This window comes from Arachis hypogaea, chromosome 7 (genome assembly GCF_003086295.3).
Source record: "Arachis hypogaea cultivar Tifrunner chromosome 7, arahy.Tifrunner.gnm2.J5K5, whole genome shotgun sequence".
Taxonomy (NCBI): domain Eukaryota; kingdom Viridiplantae; phylum Streptophyta; class Magnoliopsida; order Fabales; family Fabaceae; genus Arachis; species Arachis hypogaea.
In genome coordinates this window covers 74,519,214-74,544,318 of record NC_092042.1, presented here as the reverse complement: position 1 = coordinate 74,544,318, position 25,105 = coordinate 74,519,214, and the positions used below count along the sequence as shown (strand labels likewise).

Sequence of the window (25,105 nt, the reverse complement as noted above, 5' to 3'; positions counted from 1 at the left end):
ACGTCCCCTCCATGAGCGTTACACATCGCCGTGCTCATGGGGAAACTTCCCTTCCGGTCTCCAGTGAGCGTTATGTATCGCCGTCCTCATTGATCCGTCTTTATATTATCAAGTGAGCGTTACGTATCGCCGTCTGCACTAGACACTTGGCACTAAGGCTCAAACAGCATTTAATTTCTTTTCAATCTTTGCTCTCCACTCTACTACGGTAGAGATCCCTTTAATTAATACCTTCTTTTCTATCTGCTCTACTGTGAAAGACGTTCATTAAAGTCTTTTATCTTTGGTCTCTGCAATCCTGTGGCAGATATCCCTTTAGTTATTACATTATTTTCTTTCTCAACTTTCTTTTTATTTTCTTACTTCTTTTCTTTCTCTCTTCTTTTCTTCAATCTTTTAATTCTTTATCATGACTCAACTTCATATTCTTCCCTCGCCTTTTCCTAAGTATCTTATGAAAAAGAATCGTAAAGTACTTTAATTAAGTCTGCGTTCTCTAAAACTTTGAAGATCATTCAGTTTGCTCTTCTCTAACATATAATAATATTAATAATATATTTACTATATAATATTCTTAATAAAATAATAAAAATATTAATATAAATAAGATATTTTAAATAGTAAATATAATATATATATATATACATACATATATATTCTTTCTTAAAACTTAGTTTATAAAACCTTAGATTTTAAACTCTTATTAATTACTTTTTAAATCACGAACTTTTTAATATTCTATTTTTAACCTTAATATTTTATAAAATTATATTTGAACCCTCACTTATTTTCATATTTATAAAAATAATCCTGAACTTTATAAAATACCCATTTTTACCGTCGTTATTTATTTATTACCCATAATATCCGAAAACTTATATAATTACAAATTGTACCTCAATTTTTATACAATTTTACTCTTCAAAAATAAATTTTAAATATTAGTCTTGCTCTTATACCAAAACCGAAACCCTTAGCCCTTCCCTTTCAAATTATTACTTGTATTTTAATCCGTTTTCGAGTCTTTTAGTTACCGATTTTTCTCAACTTTTAATTTAATCTTTCAACCACCAAATCTCATCAATTTTCTCAAAATACTATATCACAGCAGTCCCAAAACTGTTAAAACAACCACAGATAAGCTATTCCTTATAGCCAAACTAACAAATCACAAGCTACAACAATAATTCAACATAAACTCATTCAAGCTCAAACAATAATCAACCAAATCAATATTCACTTATAAAATTCACATTTAACTATTATAAAGTTACCAAACCCTACCTCCATATGAATTCAAAATACTTGAAACTCTAGAGAAGCTTTTCAACCATGTTGCTGAAGAAGAAAATGTCAGAAATTGTCTACGCCTCCAAGAATTCCAATTGGCCGAACTTAAAGGGAAAGGGAGCTATGTCACCGTTAGCTTCCACCGAGCAAAAATAACACTAACATGTAGAGGAGGAGAATACAAACACTTTTACCAAATTAGATTTTTTATCGAAGTTACGGATCACATACAGAGAATGCACAAAAGCATAGTTAGTCCATCCCTCAGGCTCTACAGGAACGAACTACTCTGATACCATAATGTAACACCCTAATATTCAAATCCTTATGCTCGAGTCATAAGTCAATGATAATAAGGTGGTACAACTCTCAAGGAGGATTTTTAATACATAATTATAAGTAAGATTGAAAGGAGTATTAATCGAGAAGCCTAAAAAGAGTGAAAATAAAAATTGCGAAGTCGTATCACTCAAGTATCAAAAACAAAAAGGTAAAGCGTGAAATCGAAAGCGATATGCAGATAAAGGTAGTAAGGAGAATAAGAGAAGGACAGTATATAGATATATAACATAAGTAAATAGCCACTAGTCGCGACCCGCGAAGTTTAGGTAGGCTAGGGTACAGTATAACAGTAGTTGACAATAGTATCTCCTAACTCTCCCAAAAGAAATATAAAAACCTCTATAGGCAAGTTCAAAAGAGTTTAATACATAATATAGGCATTTCAAAATAAAGGTGGAGAGATTCTAAGTAAAATATAAAGTAGAGAATATAAAGATCTTTGTCGTCTCTCAGATGAACCATAGCTCACTTCTGATCACCTGGACCTGTATCTGAAAAATAAGAGATATACACAAAATGAGAAATCCCGACCCATAGGTTCCCAGTACGGTAAAAGTGCCAAATAAATACAATGCATTGTAATAAAAACTCACTAAGCATCCTAAACTTCCTTTCATCAAATATTCATCTTATGTTCTCGCTAATCCATAAATAGGCAACTGTCATAAGAAAATGCTAATCTGATTCATATTCCTCATGCTTTCCAACTTTCTAACTCTCCGACAATTCACAATCAGAATCACAAACAGAACCATCCTCAACTGTTTTGTCTCAGCAAATCTATATCATTACCTTATATCCTCACTTGGAGCAAGTGAGATCATTTCACTGCGTCTACCCAGGAAACTCAATCACCTCATTCAATAATCATCATCATTATTTAATTTAATCATTAACTCATCTCATCAAGAATAACCCTCAGCGTCAACCGACACCAGCATAAGGGACCTCTCAATTGTACAAACACAAGTAATATAGACAAGTAATACACAATAAGGTACAAGTAGAACAAGTAGCACATAATCGGGTAACATAGCATATATGATATAGCAATCCAAACCAAATAGGCAAACTCAAACAATTCTAACATATGAAAATGATGTATGCCTGCCGTATGGCTGATGATATCATCTGTCGGTTATATAGCCAACCCGACACGTCCTGGTAGTTAACCATGGATAAAAACACCCATGCAGAGCAAGTGGGTTTGAGGTACAACGCCTTTACTACTACCTGCTTAACCCAGAGCTAGTGGAACAACCATTACTATGGCTACTACCCAGGTGGGTGTTTAAAAATTCAACCTGGAGCGAGTGGAATCACCACTACTGCCGCTACTACCCAGGAATCACAATCTCTAACCTGGAGCAAGTGGAACGAATCACAACCCTTGCTACTACCCATGCGTCACAATCTCTTACCTGGAACAAGTGGGATGAATCACAACCTTTGCTACTGCCCAGGATCTCAAAACATACATTCATTCAGTTTAAAATCAATCATCTATGTTATCAAAGCTCAAACATTAACCTGGAGCATGCAAGCGGAATGAACCACAACCCTTGCTACTACCCAGGTATCACAAATACATAGCAAAAGAAAAGAGCAATAATCTGTAGACATCTTGGTCTACTCGCTCATGGTGTACAGTGTCAGCAATTTTTAAGAAATCTACTAAGAATTCTGTTGGTTCTTCCTGTGGAAGTCTAAAAAACTGGCAGGTTTGCTGCACCATGGTAATAAGTTGAGGGTTTAGTTCAAAGCTACTTGCTCTGATGTGAGGTATGCTAATACTTCTTTCATAGAAGTCAGTAGTAGGGTTTGTATAAGACCCCAGAGTTTTTTTGAACTCTGCATTCCCATTTGGGTTCATGATAAAGAAAGGTAGAAGAGAAGAGAGGAGAACGAAGATACAAGATGTAGAAGAAGAAGAGATAAATCAGAATTAAAATATTTTTGTTTTTATTTTATTATTTAATTATTTCGAAATTAAAATTAATTAATTAAAAAGAATTAAAAATAATTATTAAATTTCGAAAATAGAAGATAGGGAAGAGGAAAAGAATTTTTGAAAATTAAGAAAGAGAAGAGTTAGTTAGGAAGTTTTGAAAAAGAGGAGAGAGAGAAGAGACGCAACTAATTAAGAAAAGATTTGAATTTAAAATAAAATAAGAAATAAGATAAGAAAAGAGTTGAATTTAGAAATTCGAAATTGAAATAGAATTTTGAAAATTAAATTGAAGTTTGAAATTTGAAATTTGAAATTTTAAAAATTGAAACTTGAAATTTGAAATTTAAATTTTGAATTTTGAAAAAGATAAGATTTGATATTTGATTTTGAAAAAGATTTGATTTTAAAATTTGAATTTTTCAATTCTAAATTTTGAAAATTAAAAAAGATAAGATAAAATTTTGAAAAAGATATAATTTTTATTTTTTGAAAAGATTTGATTTTTGAAAACTTGACAACTAAGATATGATAAGATAAAAATTTGAAATTAAAATATGAATTTTTAATGAGATTTTCAAAAATTATGGTTAAGATTAAGTTAGAAAAGATATTTATTTTTTTATTTTTTGAATTTAATGATGAAAGAGAAAAACAAGTAAAAGACACAAGACTTAAAATTTTTAGATCTAATGCCCCTATTTTTTGTCGAAAATTTGGAGGGAAACGCAAAGGAACACCAAACTTAAAAATTTTAAGATCAAAACACAAGGAAGACTCAAGAACGCTTTGAAGATTAACAAGAACACTGAGAACAAGACTCAAGAAATTTAAAGAACAGAAGAACACACAAAGAACACCAAACTTAAAATTTTTAGAAAACTAGAAAGTAATTTTTGAAAAATACAAAGAAAAACAAAAGAAGACACCAAACTTAAAGATTAAAAGAAAACTCAAACAAAAAGACACTAATTTTAAAAATTTTTAGAAAGAAGACTCAAGGATTTTCGAAAATTACCAAGAACACATGTAAAAATCTCAAACAGAAAGCTAAGGATGCTTGAAAATAAACTGCTTGAAAAATGTTTTTGAAAAAGTTTTAAAATTCTTGTAATTTGAAGAAAACAACAACATGTAAGACTCAAACCAAGAACAAAAATTAAACAAAGAAAATAAAAAATATTTTTGAAAAAAGGTTTTAATTTTTCGAAAATAAAGAATAGAAAAATAAAAATAAAAGACTCAATAAAAATCAGAAAAACTCAATTAAAAATGATCAAGAAATAAATTACATGATCTAGGGAGCAAGACAATCTGTCAGTTTGTCCAAATTCAAACAATTCCCAACAACGGCGCTAAAAACTTGGTGGCACGAATCCCCACACTTTCGTACTACTATACCAGCAAGTGCACCGGGTCATCCAAGTAATACCTGAGTGAGTCAGGGTTGATCCCACGAGGATTGTTGGCTTGAAGCAATCTATGGTTATCCCACAGGTCTTAGTTAGGCGAATCAGAAGGAGTTGGTTTAATTTGTATAATTTACTTTTTATATCAAATATTTGGAAGATAAACAAGAATAAGGAATTAAATGGAATAAAGAAAAAGAGTAATTAGAACTCGAAAGTTGTGTAAATTATGAAAAGAGAATAGTTGAGGACTGGAGTTGCTTTGTCTTCCTAAATTAAATCTGGTAGTATTGTTTCCTTTGCTTGTGAGTGATTTTTTCAATGGCAGTCTGTATGTGATCGACGCTAGTTTGAGCAACCACCAATACTCCTCCAGATCTGAACCCCAGGTTTAGTGCGGATCTATTCTGGTTGAGGGTGAAGCTCCTACAGTTCATTCTCTTTGATGATTCTACTCAAAACGCCACAAACAAGGTCGAATCTTCCAGATCGGAGGATGCTGCGCCTTAGGTTCTAGCCTTTACCACAGAGACCCTAATCTCCTCGTAAATTGGCTGAACTGATGTCTCGAGAAGTCTCCAATGAAGTCGTGGATTAGCTGTCTGAGAGACGTATAGTCAAGCTGGTGGTTCATCATTGTTCGATGAAAGACTCACTCTGAACCTATGTAGAATGTGATAACCTTATGCCAGTTCAACGTATTCATATTGATGACGAACGAATATACATCTTAGAATTCACCAAACACGGATCGAAGAGAAACAGTAATACTTTTATTAATTTATAGGATGTAACGAATAAAGGAGCAGGAGCAAAAAGGGGAAACAAAATAGTGAGGCAAAATGACCATAAGGGGGCAGAGTTAGTTAGAAAAAGTGGACACGTGGAGCATGGTCCGAATGTACTGGGTGTGAGACGCAGTAGCAGAAGACGCACTATTAGTAGGAAATTGGAGAATCATGTGCAGTAGAAGATTGTGGTATTTGTCTCTTTCCTTTCTTGAATTCTCATCTCTCTTTTCTACCTTCTTTCCTTCTTATGGTCTCTCCTCTCTTCCTCTCGCAGGTTCAAGCAGGACATCATAGCTGCTACCCCCTTTTTATTGGCCTCAATAATTCCATTGTTATAGCTTTATAAATACTGTCTTACTCTCTTCCCTCTCTTGCTTATGTTCTGTCACTTAATCCCTACACTTATTAATACAATTTCACTGCAATTTTGAGGCATTTACCACTGTTTACTGTCTATTGCATTTTGTTATAATTTCTGCACCCTTCCATTTGGTGCTTTCATTGGCCATGGCAGAAAACACTCGCATGAAGACGATGGAAGTGGAATTGAAGTGTTTGTCTCAAATGATAGAAACTGTGGCTGAGGAAAACAGAGCAGAACGTGCTCGAGTGCAAGAGGCAACGAATCTGAAATTCGAGACGATTCAGTCATCCCTCACTTAGCTCCTCTCCGATCGGTCCCGACAACACTCCATCTCTCATGAGTCTCCGCTGGGTTCGAACTCTGGAGTTGACAATTACTCGCGTCCTTGGTCACAACCCCAAAGGGTGAGCTTCGATCTTCCTAAATTTGATGGTAATGATGCGTTGAGTTGGATTTTCTCCACAGATCAGTATTTTGAATTCTTTAGAGTACCTCCGGAAGAGCAAATCGGCCTTGCTGCGATGCACATGACTGGCTCCGCGATTCCATGGTTTCAGATGTCACAACGCTCTGCTCCGTTTCGTTCATGGACGCAGCTCAAGCGTGCTATTGAATTAGAGTTTGGCCCTTCCTTATTTGAGTCTCCCAGGGAGCTTCTGTTCAAGCTGCAACAACAGGGTTCCGTAAGTGACTTTTACGCTGAATTTGTAGCTCTTGCTAATCGAACTCATATCGAACTTGCTGATGCGTTACGCGACTATTTCATTAGCGGTCTCCGAGCCGATATTAGACGTGAGGTAAAAGCTCAATGTCCACCCTCACTGCTGCGTGCCGTAAGCTTGGCTAGGCTCTATGAAGACAAGTTTTCGACATCTCCGCGGCACACTTCAGGTCCGGCAACCTCTAAGTCTCCATCGCACGGCTCCTCGACACCTGCGCGTGCCTTTCAACGGAACAGCTTGCCTCTCCTGCTTCCCACACCATCTCAGAAGCCAGCTCTCCCACCACCTAAGAACCCCATTTGCCATTTGTCTCCGGCAGAGATTCAGAGTAAACGAGAGAAAGGTCTTTGTTATTGGTGTGATGACAAATTCACAGCTGCTCATAAGTGCTCAAATCGGCAATTCATGCTTATGCAAGTTGAGAATGATGAGGTAAATATAGTGGTGAATAGTGAGGACATAGTTGTGTCTGAAGGAGAACAATTACAACAGCTGGATGCAGAGGTGATAGACCATAATCTCTCTTACAATGCCATGCATGGCACGTCGGGTCACTCCACTATTCGAATCAAAGCTCACATTGGTGAGCTAGAAATCCAAGCACTCATTGATCGTGGGAGCTCTGATTACTTCATCCAGCCGCGGATTGCAAAATTTTTGAATCTCTCCATTGAGCCAGCTCCGGGAGTCCAAGTTGTAGTGGGAAATTTTGACATTATGCAGGTTGAAGGTCGCATCCCTATGCTAGAAGTGACATTGCAGGGTTATAAAGTGCTGGTCCCTAATGTATTTGTTTTAAAAGTTGCTGGTGGTGATCTCGTCATTGGAACCGCTTGGTTGAAACGATTGAGAGCCCATATTGTGGACTATGAAGCAGCTTATATTCGATTCATGCATGAGGGTAGTTTGATTACGATACATGGGGAGAAGACCAATGCTATAGCTCAGGCAGAATTCCACCACATCAGGAGACTTGTGCATACCAATTCTATTGCTGAGGCTTTCACATTGCAGCTGCAGCCTCAGGTTGAAGCTGCTCATTCTTCCTTGCCTCTACCTGATGACATACACCCGGAATTGGCGAAATTGCTGCACTTATATGCTGGGATGTTTGCGCAACCTTCAGGCCTACCACCACAGCGCCGTTATGATCACTGTATTCCTCTAATCAAGGGTGCTAAACCTGTTAAGGTAAGACCCTACCGCTACCCTCACAGTCAAAAAGCCCAGATAGAATTGATGGTCCAACAAATGCTTGACGACGGGATTATTCAACCAAGCCGGAGTCCATTTTCCTCTCCAATATTACTAGTCAAAAAGAAAGATGATACATGGCATTTCTGTATAGACTATAGAGCGTTAAACAATATCACCGGTAAGGATAGTTTTCCAATTCCTACGGTTGATGAATTACTTGATGAGCTGTTTGGTGCCTCCATTTTCTCCAAGCTTGATCTTCGTTCTGGTTACCACCAAATTCTAATCAGCCCTGAGGATAGATACAAAACAGCCTTCCGCACTCACCAAGGCCTTTACGAATGGCTGGTCATGCCGTTCGGCCTCACTAATGCCCCAGCAACATTTCAGAACTTGATGAATGACGTGTTCCGGCCTTACTTGCGTAAATTTGTGTTGGTTTTTTCGATGACATTCTTGTTTATAGCTCTTCCTTTACTTTACATTTACAGCACTTAGAGACCGTATTAAAGTTATTGCAACAGGAATGCCTTTTTGCTAAGCTCTCAAAGTGCTCCTTTGGAACCAATGAGATTGATTATTTAGGGCATACTATCTCAGACAGTGGCGTTCACATGGAGAAAGCCAAGGTTCAAGCTATTATGGAGTGGCCTCAACCAACCAATGTGAAACAATTGAGAGGATTTTTGGGTTTAACCGGGTACTACCGTCGATTCATTCGTCACTATGCCTCCATAGCTAGTCCTCTTACTGAATTACTGCGTAAAGATGCCTTTTCTTGGGATGATGGAGCCACAATAGCTTTTAACAAATTGAAGGCTGCCATTACATCCAAACCTGTTTTAGCTCTTCCAAATTTTGAGCTACCCTTTGAAGTCGAGACTGATGCCTCAGGGACAGGGGTTGGTGCTGTATTGATTCAAGAAAAGCATCCTATAGCCTTCTTCTCAAAGAAGTTGTCTCCTTCGCTGCAGAAACAATCAGCTTATGTTAGGGAGTTCTATGCAATTACGGAAGCTGTAGCAAAGTTTCGGCATTATTTACTGGGAAAAAAAATTCATAATTCGTACTGACCAGTAGAGTTTGAAGGCATTGGTTGATCAAACTCTACATACACCTGAGCAACAAAAGTGGCTCCACAAGCTTCTGGGGTATGATTATGAGATACAGTACAAATCGGGGCAGGAAAATGCAGTTGTTGAAGCCCTGTTACGATGCTTTTTTGCAGCTTGGTCTCGTCCTAATGCGAAATGGATGGGGACTCTTAAATCAGAAATTGAGGCAGATGCACAATTACAAGAATTGTGGCAGCAATGCCTTCAAAACAGGCAGGTTGATCCATACTATACGGTCCGAAATGGTATTCTATTATGGAAGGATAGAGTAGTGCTCCCTGTAAACAGCAGCCTCATTCCTCTTATCCTTCATGAGCATCATGATAGTCTGGGCGGGGGACATTCTGGTATTGCTAAAACTCTTGATCGGATCCGTTCCTCATTCTACTGGCCAAATATGCATAAGGACATTCGAAATTATGTCCAGAATTGCTTGATATGTCAGCAAGCTAAGGCTGAAACTACCAAGCCAGTAGGACTGTTGCAGCCCCTCCCTATTCCCCACCAGGTATGGGATGACATCTGCATGGATTTTATTACATCATTACCTTCTTCTCACGGATACTCGGTGATCATGGTTGTGATTGACAAACTCACCAAATTCGCCCATTTCATTGCTCTGCGTCGTGATTTTGATAGTAAGACAGTTTCCAATGCCTTCATCAAGCACATTGTTAAACTCCATGGTTTTCCCAAGTCGATTGTCTCCGATCGTGATAAAGTGTTTATTAGTAAATTTTGGCAGCAATTGTTCCAAGCTCAAGAAATCACTTTAGCGATGAGCTCAGCCTATCACCCGCAAACGGACGGACAAAGTGAAGTCTTGAACAAGACTTTGGAAATGTACCTTCGTTGCTTTTGTTTTGAGAACCCCAAGCGCTGGCTTGACATGCTTCCATGGGCACAATTTTGGTACAATTCAACTTATCACAACAGCATAAAGATGACCCCATTCAAAGCTTTATACGGACGTGACCCTCTTTCCTTGGTCAGATATGAAATTTCAGCAGGGGATGAACTTCCATTACAGGAACTATTGTTAGCTCGCGATAAATTGATTGAGCAACTGAAATCTACCTTATTACGCTCTCAACAATTCATGAAGACCCAAGCTGACAAGCATCGGCGATTCGTTGAATTTGAAGAAGGAGACTTAGTATTGGTTAAGCTCCAGCCATACAGGCAGCACTCGGTTGCATTACGTCACAGCCAAAAGTTGGGAATGCGTTATTTTGGACCCTTTCTCATCTGCAGAAAGTTAAGTTCAGTAGCTTACCGCCTAGAGTTACCAACCGAGGCCAAAATCCACAATGTGTTTCATATTTCTGCCCTCAAGAAATTCAGGGGCGAGAAACATGAGCAATACTTGCCACTGCCACTCCGGTCGAGTGAAGAAGGCCCTATCCTCAGTCCGCATACCATTGTGGACCGCCGAGTCATCTTGAAACATGGCCAAGAAGTGCAGCAGTTGCAGATATAATGGGGACAAGGTACAGGTGCAGAGAGGACATGGGAGAATGCAGCAGAATTCCTCCAAGCTTACCCAGATTTCAACCTTGAGGACAAGGTTAAAGTTGAAGAGCGGGGTAATGTAACGAATAAGGAGCAGGAGCAAAAAGGGGAAACAAAATAGTGACGCAAAATGACCATAAGGGGGCAGAGTTAGTTAGAGAAAGTGGACACGTGGAGCATGGTCTGAATGTACTGGGTGTGAGACGCAGTAGCAGAAGACGCACTATTAGTAGGAAATGGGAGAATCATGTGCAGTAGAAGATTGTGGTATTTGTCTCTTTCCTTTCTTGAATTCTCATCTCTCTTTTCTACCTTCTTTCCTTCTTATAGTCTCTCCTCTCTTCCTCTCGCAGGTTCAAGCAGGACATCATAGCTACTACCCCCTTTTTATTGGCCTCAATAATTCCATTGTTATAGCTTTATAAATACTGTCTTACTCTCTTCCCTCTCTTGCTTATGTTCTGTCACTTAATCCCTACACTTATTAATACAATTTCACTGCAATTTTGAGGTATTTACCACTGTTTATTGTCTATTGCATTTTGTTATAATTTCTGCACCCTTCCATAGGACTCAGCAGAGCTCCTCTCCTCAACCTAGGAGGTTTAAAAACTCATACTGAAAGTAAAATACAATGTGTGATTCGAATGGTCTCTCCAAAAATCTCTATGATATGTGAAAAATAATTCTTAAATACTAAACTAATGACTAGTAAGGGTAAAACAGTCTTTTTAGTCTTAAATTCCACTTCTGTGGCCTACTTGGTGAGTGTTTGGGTTGAGTTTTGATGAGATCCACGAGCTATGAGGTATTTTGGGCATGAAATGCTGGCTAGGGGGCCTTACTGGGCATTTGTACGCTGGGTTCTGCTCTTTGGGTGCTAGATGCAAGAAAGGGGGCAGGAAGTTAGCGTTGGACGCCAGTTTTGAGCCTTCTAGTTCGAAGCAAAGTATAAACTATTATACATTGCTGGAAAGCTCTAGAAGTCAGATTTCCATAGTAGTTAAGAACTCTCATTTTAAACTTTTGTAGCTCCAGAAAAGCTCTTCCAAATGCAAGGAGGTCAGATCTGGACAACATCTGCAGTGCTTTCTCTGTCTCTGGATCAGACTTCTGCTCCTGCAACTCAAAATCAGCCAGAAAATACCTGAAATGGTACAAAAACACATAAACTCAAAGTTGAATCCAAAAATATGAATTTAACACTAAAAATCTGTAAAAACTTAATAAAAATTATACAAAACATATTAAAAACTATATGAAAACTATGCCAAAAAGCATATAAAATATCCGCTCATCATTAACACTCCTCCTTGATGCACATTTTGTGTAACTCCAAGCGTCTCTCGAAATAGTTGGAATTTTAATCTTGGTAGTGCCATTAGTAAAGATGTCTTCCAGTTGTTCATTTGTGTTGCAATGCTTGATCTTTATCTTTTTCTCCAATATAGCTTCTCGTATAAAATGATACTTGATAGCTAAATGCTTGGTCCTACTATGATGGACTGGATTATTTGCCATTGCTATTGCTTATTTGTTGTCACATAACATAGTTATTGGTTCTTCTTGTTGCTCTTCTATGTCTTCGAATATTTTCCATAGCCATATTGCTTGACTAGTAGCATTTGCGGTTGCAACATACTTTGCTTTAGCGGATGATTGAGCCATAGTTTTTTGTTCCTTTGATGCCCAAGAGAATACTCCAGATCTAAGTGTAATTGCATATCCATAATTGCTTTTCATGTCATCAGTTGATCTTGCCTCATCACTATCTGTATATCCTAGTAGTTTTGGATCTTCAGTAGATTTATGGTGAATGCCATAATCTTTTATGTCTTGTAGATATCTTAAGATTCTTCTTGCAGTTCCATAGTTCTTCTGACTTGGCTTTTGCTTGAATCTTGATAGTAGACTTGTTGAATACATGATGTCGAGTCTTGTGGTAGTTAGATAAAGGAGGCTTCTAATAAGACTTTTGTATTGCAAAGCATCTGCCTTTCCAAATCCATCTTCTTTTTGTAATTTCTCATTATGGACTAGAGGAGTAGATACTGCTTTATAATTATTCATCTTGAACTTTTGTAGCAAATTTTAAGTGTATTTTTGTTGCGAGACAAAAATTCTTTCTTCATTTTGGTTTACCTCAATGCTAAGAAAATAGTGCATCAATCTTAAGTCAATCATCTCAAATTTCTGCTTCATTTCTTCTTTAAATTCTTTGATCATAGTCTCATTGTTTCCCATGTAGATAAGATTGTATAAGGAAACTAAGACGACATTTAAATTACCTTGTGTCTTGATGTAGAGTGTACTTTTACTTTTAGCATTCTCATTATCTATTTATAATCTTCCTAACAACAATATATGTGTATCTACTAGTCATATGGAGTTTGTGTTTAGTGTAGGATTAGAAATTTTTATTTTTTATAGAAGGAAAAAAAACTCAGTATATGATAAAACGAGAAAGGCAAGGATTTATAAATCAGATTACAACCACTATTTAATTATTAATTATTTTGATAAATAATAATACAGTCATCATCACTTTATTCACCACGCATTATTATAAAAAATTAACAGTGTGGATCAGGACATGGCTGACTTCGATTCGGATTTGGATAGGTACAAATGCATCCGTGGTTTGGAAGACATTCTCCTGTCGTGAAATCCTTACCATGAAAAAACACGCAAATACTATTACATGCCGCATTTGGGTCATTTTTATTTCTTGGATTGGATGGTGAACAATACTCGGCACCGGCTGCACATCCCATGCATGTTATCTTGTTCGCCTCTGTCATCTTAATTTGGTTATTTCCTACAAATATTCAGACACAGAATACATACAGTCATTAGCGAAGAAACTAAAATCATATAACAATTGCCGAAAACAAAATGTTATAACTAAAATCATACAAAAGTTTAGCAAATATATGTTTTTATTAATTTAAAAATTTTTAACAAAAAATATATAAAATTTAATTATTTTATACATTTATTATGCAGATATTAAAATAAAAAAATTTAAAATTTTTTATTGAGAATACTCTTAGTGTATGTCTTTAGATTCCATTTGATTTCTATCCTGAAAGAAAAATGCGAGAAAAAAAAAATAGAAATACAAGAACAAAAAGAAATTTAGAAAGAAGGGTATAAAAAAAATTGTTTTAAAAAAATTTACAAATTTTCTATTCATTCAACAGGAGAAAAAATAAGAAAAGATATAGGGGCCAACATTTTTTGTGTTTTCTGGCTAGCATTTAATCATCAAAATAAAAGTGAGTGATCTTCTACCATTAGATGTAATCTCACTCTATTAAAAATACTATTAATGACCAATTGATAGTTACAAAACACCTAACATTCTTCAAAAAATAATGTACAGAGAGCCAAAAACTTTAGTTGTCAAGAATAGTAGTAGAATACAGAGACGTTTTTTTATTTGGTGCCTCCATCTCAAATATTTTATTATCTTAGGACAACATCTAAACAGAATATGATGGCATGTTATTTGATAAATTAGATGCATACCAAAGTCTACGCAAAGAACAAATACGAAGACGAAAAAATAAAAAAGTATTTTCATATTGATAGATTTAAAAACTTAATTCATATACTATAGAAGAGACTCAAAAGAACTCTTAAATATTTATAGGCACTCAATGGCAACAAAACTTTTTTACAGAATTGATAATTTATTAGTCTTCATCATGACATAATTTTCAGTTTCCAAATTAATCCTCATTTAATATTTCCATCTTTAACGCATTTATTGACCATTCAATTATTACTATATAAATGTTTCTCTTTATGTATATTTATTAACATAAATGGAATTTCATTTTACATATGTCATCTTTTTGCTCTTTAATTTGTGCGTATTTATTTACTACTAAAAACAAAAAACAATTTTTTTTCTAATCATCTAAATATTAAATATATATTTTAAAAAATAATTTTAGAAATCAAATTTTAATATAATTTTGTGCAAACAGTACAAAAAATAAAAAAATTTATTTTTAAAATTTGATAATTTATTGTCAAGTAATTTTTTTTAATTTTTTATTTGAATAACTACTTTTTTAAAAAAATAAAAAATCTATAAATTAAATTTTATGCGAATTTTTTTGTATTTTCTAAAATATTTATTCAAATATTTTTACTGAAATTTGGATTAAAATAAATAATTTATTTGTTAAATACAAAATTTTTTTATTATTTATAAAAATATAATATTTATTAATTATTTTTATCTTATTTTAAATTATTTAAATATTACTTTATTGATAATATTTTTTAATAACTTTTTTGTTAATGTCTAAATTTTTTGAGTATCAAATAATTAATGGTCAATTCTCCCTTAAAATATTGCACTAATTTGAAGATTCGCACCGAATATAATGCACCGTACCATGTTATTAAGTTTTCCACCCACCGTTACCTATTCAAAAATTCTATACCCGTATTGGCGAGTTTTATTATGTATATCTCAATTATATCTCTTAATTGACTATTTCTATAAATAAAAGGTTTAATTGATTATATTCTAATTTTTCTAATTATATATACTTAGTAATCATTTCATCTTTAAATGGATCTATATGAGAAAACTTATTTGAAAAACGGGCTACGTACTTCTAGAAAGTATCAAGTCATCAAATTTTGTGTGCAGCTCTACCTAGCTATTTAAATCTTTATAGCAATGATAAATTGATTATATCCCAAATTCATCTCATATTTCATCCTTTTTATAAATAAAATTAGTATATATTTTCGTATCTTATATGGGATAATATATAAAATTATATAAAAATTTTATTAAAATAATTAATAAAAATATATAGTAATTATTATAAATGTTTTATAAAGTTATAACTAAAATTAAATTTTAAGAATTTTTAATATTAAATTATTAATTAGTATTTGTCTTAATCAATTGAGTTTGTTGAGTGGTCATCTCACTTGTCTACTTAAACAATTATTAGAAGTTAGAATCTTGTCTTGTGTGTGTAGTAATTTATTGGCTAGCGATAAACCCTTAATAAATGGAGAATTAATACTTGATTAGATTTAACAGGTACCTGAATACGGGAGCACCCAACCTGTCCATACCCAGTTGGAGAGGATAATAACTTGATCTAAGTCGAGGTAGATTTTGCTTGGGACAGGACATGGTCGGGTTTAAGGTGTATCTGTCCTAGATATATATACATATAAACACTTTTTAGAAATTAAGATTTGCCTCACATCACAAATTCAGTTATTCACAACTTCAATCCATACTTTATAGTCATGCCAGAGAAACTCAGCCATCTCACCCAAAGTCTTCTTTTTCATGACTTCTTCATAAAAAACCTCATAGCTTCCGTCATTGTTGTTGCTGAGAACATCACTGCCTACCCCTTCGTAGCTCCCATCTTCCTTCACAGTTCATGTCGCTGTCGCTGCTTATCCCGTTATCGTTGCTGTTGAGCCCGTCGCCACCTTTTTTCTGCCAAGTCTCTTTTCTGTAGATCAATCCCCCTCTCTCTCTCTCTCTCTCTCTCTCTCTCTCTCTCTCTCTCTCTCTCATTTTGAGTCTGTTAAATTTTTCTCTTCTTCCACAAACTCATCACTTAGTCGCCGTCGCTATGAGCCCGGGCATTGTCGTTGCATTTTGATGTGAGTCTGTCACCGAATAAAATAGAATTTTTATTCAAGTTAGACCAGTTAGAAATAGGCATGCATGAGATCATTTTTGCATGTAATTTCTGAATTTTCTCATCCAAATTTGATCTATGTGGTTGAGTATTTTAGTATGGCGATCATCGTGGTTTCATTGTGACACCAATGTGATAAAAGTTACGGTAATTTCATAACTAATATAGAGACATAATAGATTATTAAAGTAATCAGGAAAATAACATTTAGATGTGCGCATAAAATTTATAATAAGACGTGATTGTCTCAGGAAAATAATCAAAATATATATGTATAGCCCAAGTGAAAGATTGTTAGGAAATTATTATTTCTTAATATATTTATGGGTAATACATAAATTAATTATAATCGCAAATTAAGTAATTTTATATTAAATGACTTATATAACGGTGATCTCATTTATTGTCATAAATGTTAAATTAAATAAGTCATTATTACTTTTGACTTCGATAAATGAGATTAAAACCAGAAATACTATTTTATTTGGGTTTTAGGGTTTAATGAGTGTCACACTCAAATCTAAATAATGACGTCAGAATTTTGGTCCCCAACACATCAAATCCACCTCCGTAGCTCTATTCCCATAGTGAAGTTGTGATTCAGTTCTATTAGGGATACATAAGGTTTTGGTTGACGAAAATCAAAGAACCACAAGAGCCAAACTCTCTGATCTCAATTGTACTCTCGAATGAAGAGATGCTTCCACATTCTTAGTTATATTTCTTAATGATTTAACATGGATGATCTTGAGGTTGAGAAATTGTAAAATTTTCAGATAAAATAAATTTTTTATTCAATCAAATAATGATAAATAATTTTATTGAATTAAATTATATAATGTGATCATTGGAAGATAAAAAATGCTAGAAAAAATAAATAAATAATATTTTAAGAGTATAAAAATATTAAATTATTATTTCAATTTACTTTTTTAATCAACAACAATAAATATTTTGAATTAATTAAATTTTAAAAAAATTATATATAAAAAATTATTTTATTTATTTAAAAATTTTTGAACATACAATGGTTCAATTATAGGTTGACTATTGAGAATTGAATACAATATTTTTAAATTTGTATTTTAATAAAAAATATACTTAGCTCTATCCATTCTAAATAATTCTATATTAATTATTACTTATCCATCTAAATAATTCTAACATTGATAGAATATTATTTTTAGATGCAAAAATTTAAATATGTTTATTCTATTTCAAAAATAAATATTCATATTTAACTTAGAATTTCAACAAATATGGCAAAAAATATTACATTTTTTAGTTAAAAAAAAAGAAACAAAATATCTATAAATATATTTTTTTACTTTAGCTTTAGATTTTTCAAAAAATTTGACAAGTTAATGGAATCAAATTATATTTCTATAACATATATAAGAATGCATATTACACATAAATAAAAAATATTAGGTGTAATAAGAACAAATACATAAATTAAAGTAAAATTAAAAAAATAAGAACCAATAAAATATTGAAGGAAAGAAATATAAATACAAGAGAAACAAAATTATTAAACAAAAGAGAAATAATATAATAAATTTTATGTGTATATAAAAGAGGATTAAAAAAAGATATACAATATTTTGTTTAATTTAGCAAGATTTATGAGAATAAATACATAGAATAACATAATAAAAAATAATAATAAAAAAAGCTAAATATATGAATTAATATCCAAAATAAAAATTAATAAAATAATGGCAATCCATCTTAATCTTAATTTTTTAATATAATTAATTAATAATAATATAATTCGTCTACCATAATTTTAATATAATATTTTAATATAATTAACTCTAATTAAGTAATTAAATAAATTAAATATAAATATATCTAATCTAATCGTATAAAAAAATAATAATTTTTTTAAAATTAGACATATATATATATATATTATTGGGGATAAAATACCATTTTAAAGTGAGATTATATTATTAAAAACATATAAATATTAAAATTGTATTAATACATTAATTAAAATATATTATTAGAATAAAAATTTACATGAATTAAAATAACTGAAATTCATTAATTTTAATTAGTTAAATTAGCATAAAATAAGAAAGAGATGATTAATCAAGGTTAAATAAATTAAAAATTATTACTGAAACAAAATAAATGTCACAATAATTATATTACTAATTGAAAAAAAATCAATTCAATTAATTTAAAGTTTTATTTAAAATAGATAATTAGAGATCACCAATGAATAAAAATGAATGAGATATAATAAAGAATAATTTTGGTAGTATAAATAATTAAATTAAATTATTATATACAATTTTTATTTTTTACCTTATTATAATTTAAGTTAATATTAATGGTAAAAAACTAATTTTTTAATTTGTATTTTATAACATAATTAAAGCACAATTTATAATTTTTTATTTTTTGATTAACAACTAATATTTTTAAAATTTTTTAGTTAAGTCTTCTGTATTTTATGTTGACAAATTTTCTATACAAAACACAAATTTGTGATGAATTATTACAATTATAATTAATTACAAAAATAAAAAAAATTATAAAAAATCAAATAAAAGATAAAAAGTAGAGTAAAAATGTATTTTGAAAATAAAAAGTTGTCAGTTTTGCTAAAAATTTTAAAAATTTGTATCTTATTATATAATCAATTTTGTTACTTACTTCAACTTGATTATCCTTTTGTATAAAAAAAGTATATAATGTCACACTTATTTAAAAAAATAAAACTTTTTAAATACATAGTATAATATATAATTTAAAAGTGATAAGATGAAAAATATTTAGAATTTTATAATAGTATTTGAAATTTTCAATCACGATAATACAAAGAGTTTAAATTTGCCAAATAAATTCTAGATTTCAATTCAATAGTTGTCCTTTGCACATTTTATTTAAATTTTAATTTTAAAATTTAATTTGTATCTTCTTTTTTTTCTAATATATATTATTTTTGACCAAAAATAGGAAAAAAATTTAATAGACCAAAAAACTATTCTATCAAAGAATTATTATAAGGAGATTTATAATTAGAGAAGAAAATAAAAAAAATGTTAATAATAATAAAGAATAAGAAATAGAGATAATATTAAAGAACGTTAGAAAATAAATAATAAATTAAAGTTTATAATAATAATAATAATAATAATAATAATAATAATAATAATAATAATAATAATAATAATAATAATAATAATAATAATAATGCTAAAAAATGATGTTGCTGCTTTAGGCTTTTAGCTTCTGACTTTGGCTATTGTTTTTTTTTTTGTTTTTTTTTTTAAATTACCAAGTCATAAAAATTAAAGAACAATTTAAGAAAATGAAAATTGCAAAATCAATAGTAACTATACAAATCAAAATACATATGAGAAAAATAGATTATGATATGATAGAATTAACATGAGTATATTTCATCATTAAATAAACAAAGTTAACGCAAAAGAAAATTATACATAAAGAGAAAAAAAAAGAAAGAAGAGTTAAAATATCCAAACTGAAATATATATATATATATATATATATATATATATATATATATAGGATTATAAACCAATGAACTTCTAACTAAATTAATTTGTATTTATTATATTCAATTAAATTAATATACATAATATTAAATTATGTGATACTTAAATATCTAATCAAATTAATTAGTTGATATAATTAATCCATCATAATGAATTGTATTAATAAGTTAAAAGAAATAAATCAGGAAACATTCTGTAACACCCTACCACACAGAGCCTTATGCTTAAGTCATAAAGTTGAGGTGGCAAGGTATTACAACCTCTAAAAGTAAAATATATATAATAATAATAATGAAAAAGAGATAATATACTAGGAGCCTTGAAAGATAGGTAAAACAAAATCGCAAAATCAAAAGGCGCAACCTTCAGCAAACATGGTTACTTGCGTGAGAAGAAAACTAAAGTCCAATAACATATAAATACAGATAACACGAGTAGAGAGCCAATAGTACAAAATAACAAGCTCCTAACTCAGCCTGCGAAGTCAAGGCTGGCTGGAGAATATATACATACATATACAAGTATCCCAAAATACCCAAAATACAGAAATAGAATCCTAACTCTCCTGTAACCTCTAAGAGGAACAAAATAATCGAGTTTCTTGGAGAGAAAGCTAAGTAAATAAGTATATATATACATAAACTGATAAACCAAAATTTCCCAAGAGCTACTTTGCTTCAGAAATCCAGATGCCTACCGAAGAGCCTTCCGACGTGCATCTGAAAAATAACAACATAATATGGGGTGAGAACCGGGGCGTCGTCATGGCACCATAAGGTTACATTCATTCACATCCTATGTCCTTGGTTAATGTATCATTAGGTTCAGATGTGATGAATCTCGACACAAAGGTTGGTTTCTCCTCTCTAAGTTCAAAATCTTGTTATATTGGGGCATCTAAGTAATCAGTGCATCTTAATGCGTCGATTGAACCACAGGCAATATGGTAGGCAAAAAATAAAGCTTCAGATCTCTTCTTGTTGTGGTATACTACTCATTCTGTCTTCCGTATTTTAAAAGTTTTGCTCCTATTGAGTTCTATAAGAAGGAATTTAACTTGACCCTGTGATAGAGAGAGAGCAGGGGATATCGAGTCAGGTAAGTCTCAACTGATGCGGAGGTGAGCAACTCCACTCACGGCGAATTTCTCAAGTTTAATATTTACACAAGTATGCCCAGACAAGGCTCATGCAAGTATGAAATAGTATTGGAAAATAATCGATCCATTACGAATGTCGAAAAACTTTTTGAGTAATCGCGAATTGTTTATAATTGTTTCATAGGACCAAATGACGAGAGCTGATAAGGTTGGGAATTAGCGAATAGGCTCGGGATAAGATCGGTTCTGGTTCGTTTTATGGCATTATAAGGGGCAACTTCGTGATTGATCGTGGTGAAGGCTAGCCTTGTGTGAGTCGAGAGTAAGCACACAGTTGTATTTAAGTTAAAATGTGTAGTAAAGCATGGAGGGCTTGAGTAATCTAAAAGAATTATCAACTCCAATTGTTAAAAGGGCTTCCAAATTTAAGCAAAACTATGGACTAAGAAGTAGGATCGGGAGAGCTACCAAATAACCAACTATAGTGTTGAAATAAGCTCAAATAATGAGTATGAAAATGCTTGGGCTGCTGATTTGTGATGTAACCATGGTACACGGATGATTTGACAAAAGTGATATTGTAATTGGCTTTTAGATTGAATGGTAGTAAGTTGATTATCGAAAGTCTTTTTGTTGTTATCTTACTCTTCCTCTGACATTACCGGTATTTCATACGGGGAGTGCTTCATTAAACGGACTTCGTTTCTATCACCCATCTCATCAGACTCTCCAAGCTCTACCGATTTTAACGGTGTTATGGTACACAAGGTAACCATGAATGATTCGGTGCTCGCCTCTAACTCTTATCGCTACTTACTCTCTCTCGCCACCTAAGTAATTTGTAGCTAAAAGCTAAATCCGTGTCATGCCTCTTCCTCACAGTTTTGGGTTATTAAGTTTGACACCTACAATTCTAGTTTATTATAAATATGGATAAGTGCGATGTCTCACTTCCTATATGCAAATAAAATTTTAGGTATCAATTACAGTTTACCTCCTCTTTCTGGTGACCCATCGTCACCTTGGGCCCTCTTACGTGAACAAACTATTGCCTTATTTTCCATAATTCGCTCATCTCTAAGAGTCCTTATTATTCGTCCAACGCCAACCAAAACTTCACTAAGGTTTGCAAGCTTTGACGGTAATATCCTACTCGAAACGATTTAGTTTGGTTCTAAGTCCTATACTAGGTTTGACATTTCACTATTAAGTCTTTCTTTCCTATCTTAGGCTATGAGTAATCATGGTATTCTAGAACGATACATTGCTTCTCAAATCCAATCATTGCATTTACCTTAACCTGGTGATTGTGATCTATCTGCATCATGAGTTTCCACCACGTAGATTAGGACAGTCCTTAATTAGATGCCCGGGTGATCCGCACCGGTAACATAGACCTTGCTTGTTTTTATGCTACCTATTGGGTCGGTAGTTCTCAGTCCTCTTGAATTCTTGACTCCTTGGTGCTAGGTTCTGACGATGATCTCTTTGGCAGGACTCCCAGTTATCATTCTTTGCCACGGCTGTGTTCCTCACACATTCCTCAGCTATTCGACTCTTGTTCACAAGTTTAGAAAACACCCGGATCTCCATAGGTGTAACGAAACTCAGAATATCGCTCCGAAGGTCTCATTCATACTTGATGCATTTCCACTCAGCAAAATCCTCAGGAGCTCCTTGACAAATGCGTGAAAAACGGGATAGTTCCTCAAATCTGCTAGTGTATTCAGTAATGGTCATCTGGCCTTGTTTCAGTTGGAGCAGTTCAAGTTCATTGGCATTTCTAACTGAGCTGGGAAAGTATTTCTTATAAAATTCTATTCGGAACAATTCCCAAGAGATTACAATCCCATCAGGCTGCAGAATACACCTCATGCCCTACCACCAATGCTGAGCCTCACCCTGCAGCTGGTAGGTTCCAAACTTAATCCACTGTTCTTCAGGAACCTGCTGAGCCTGTAATGCTTGCTCAATGGCTTGAATCCAATTATTCGTATCGGTAGGGTTCGAGGTTCCTCTGAAGGTCGGAGGATGAACCTTTAGGAAGGAGGAAAGCGTCATAGGACCATCATCGCCATTGTTGCCATTATTCCCATTATTTATTTGGTTTTCCAGGGCTTCAGCTGTCACTTGCATAGCCGCAGTCATATTCCCTAAGGCAGCCATGAAGTCTATAGGGTTAGGATTATTCCCTGTTGCTTCTAGCATATCAGTTCCTATTCTACCTCTACCTTGCCCGTGTCTGCATCCGTGAGTCGAGATCTGGTCCCTATACACACCAAATAAGTGATATCAAGTTGATCAGTCTCAATATCGCAAGTCTAGTGCTTTAAGTCCCAAATGCATGCTCATGAATATTTTTATGCCACATATATCAGTTAGATATCCTAATAGCACATAGACACATATACAGAGAATGCACAGAAGCATAATCAGTCTGTCCTCAAGCTTTATAGGAACGAACTGCTCTGATACCATAATGTAACACCGTACCACACAAAGTCTTATGCTTAAGTCATAAATCTGAGGTGGAAAGGTATTACGACCTTTAAAAGTAATATATATATATATATATAATAATAATAATAATAATAATAATAATAATAATAATAATAATAATAATGAAAAAGAGATAATATACTAGGAGCCTTGAAAGATAGGTAAAACAAAATCGCAAAATCAAAAGGCGCAACCCTCAGCAAACATGGTTACTTGCGTGGGAAGAAAACTAAAGTCCAATAACATATAAATATAGATGACACGAGTAGAGGGCCAATAGTACAAAATAACAAGTTCCTAACTCAGCCTGCGAAGCCAAGGCTGGCTGGAGAATATATACATACATATATAAGTATCCCAAAATACCCAAAATACAGAAATAGAATCCTAACTCTCCTGTAACCTCTAAGAGGAACAAAATAATCGAGTTTCTTGGAGAGAAAGCTAAATTTCTTGGAGAACACAGAAACAGCGGCGGCGCCAAGTCCTTCTCCCTCTCTTCATCCGCAACTCAGCCTCTCTCTCTGTTCTGTTTCCATTGGAGGGTTTGTGTGTGTTTGTTGCTATTTTGGGGGAAAGAGGGATGAAAGGGGTAAGGGTCTGCTGCTGCGGCTTTGTGTGTGGGTGAAGGGAACCGGGACGGGTACGGGTAACTGGGTTAGGATTTTCTTTTTTTGAAAATTAGAGTTAGTGGTAAATTGGTAATTTCAAATAAAATTGGGAATAATATAATAATTAAAACCCAAATTAAATCCAACTCTAATTGTATATAGAAAATACTATTTGTTCATCACTTTCACAAATTATTTTCAATAAAATGTTCAAATCAGGTAATTAGAAATAATATACTTAATTTCTTCATTCTCCAAAATAGCAGTATTAATATTTAAAATATTAGTTACTTAGTCCAAAACATATAAAATTCTTATTATTTCACAATTGTTAAATTTATAATTTAAATATAGAAAATAATCCAATAATTATATAATTGGATAATAATCCTAACTTATCTCAAATTCAATAAATCGAAACTTGCCTTAAGTATCTTATATAAAATAATTTCTGAAATTAAGTCTATAAATAACTATATGATTTGAAGCTTAATCATAAAAAGACTTTTCAAAGGTTTTGGGTCTTACATTCTACCCACCTTATAAAAATTTTTGTCCTCGAAAATTGATACAAAACAAAAGAAGTCTCATAATAGTTCACCCTTGAACACATTTAAGGAAGAAGCAAAAATACCTCAACATATAAACATATATACGGTTTTTCAAATACTTGGATGGTCGTATGCATAAAGATACAAAGGTAAGAGTGTGATTGCAAAGCAGACGTTACAAGATAGGCTCAATGCACAAGGTCATATGATCTCAAGGCTTTACAAAAACTTGAGGTGCCAAAATAGGGTGCAAATCAATATTGTCGTTCACAAAGCAAGGTGATAATTAATGTGGCAAAAGGCTGCAAAGAATGGTGGTATTTAAACAGCGGCATAACGTTTGCTGACAAATCTCGTTCCCACTTCAGAACTTCAATTTCCCAACTCCACCAATCATTTTACAACCTCATAGCCAATCATAAG

The 25,105-nt window shown here is 33.0% G+C and overlaps 1 protein-coding gene and 1 long non-coding RNA gene across 2 annotated transcripts; both read right to left on the bottom strand.

Moving 5' to 3' along the window:
* Positions 1-12,220: 12,220 nt before the first annotated feature.
* On the bottom strand, positions 12,221-12,760 carry LOC140174407 (secreted RxLR effector protein 161-like). Its single transcript, XM_072198858.1, has one exon. It carries the CDS (start codon positions 12,758-12,760, stop codon positions 12,221-12,223), a length of 540 nt encoding a protein of 179 aa, XP_072054959.1.
* A 404-nt stretch (positions 12,761-13,164) lies between these two features.
* On the bottom strand, positions 13,165-14,311 carry LOC112704140 (uncharacterized). Its single transcript, XR_003154802.3, has 2 exons — positions 14,222-14,311; positions 13,165-13,508 (listed from the first exon to the last, which is right to left on the bottom strand). It is a non-coding gene; the product is annotated as an uncharacterized lncRNA (long non-coding RNA).
* Positions 14,312-25,105: the final 10,794 nt, after the last annotated feature.

What these genes read in the sequence shown, in the direction of transcription:
- LOC140174407 (XM_072198858.1), bottom strand. Translation starts at nt 12,760, where the DNA reads ATGAATAATTATAAAGCAGTATCTACTCCTCTAGTCCATAATGAGAAA.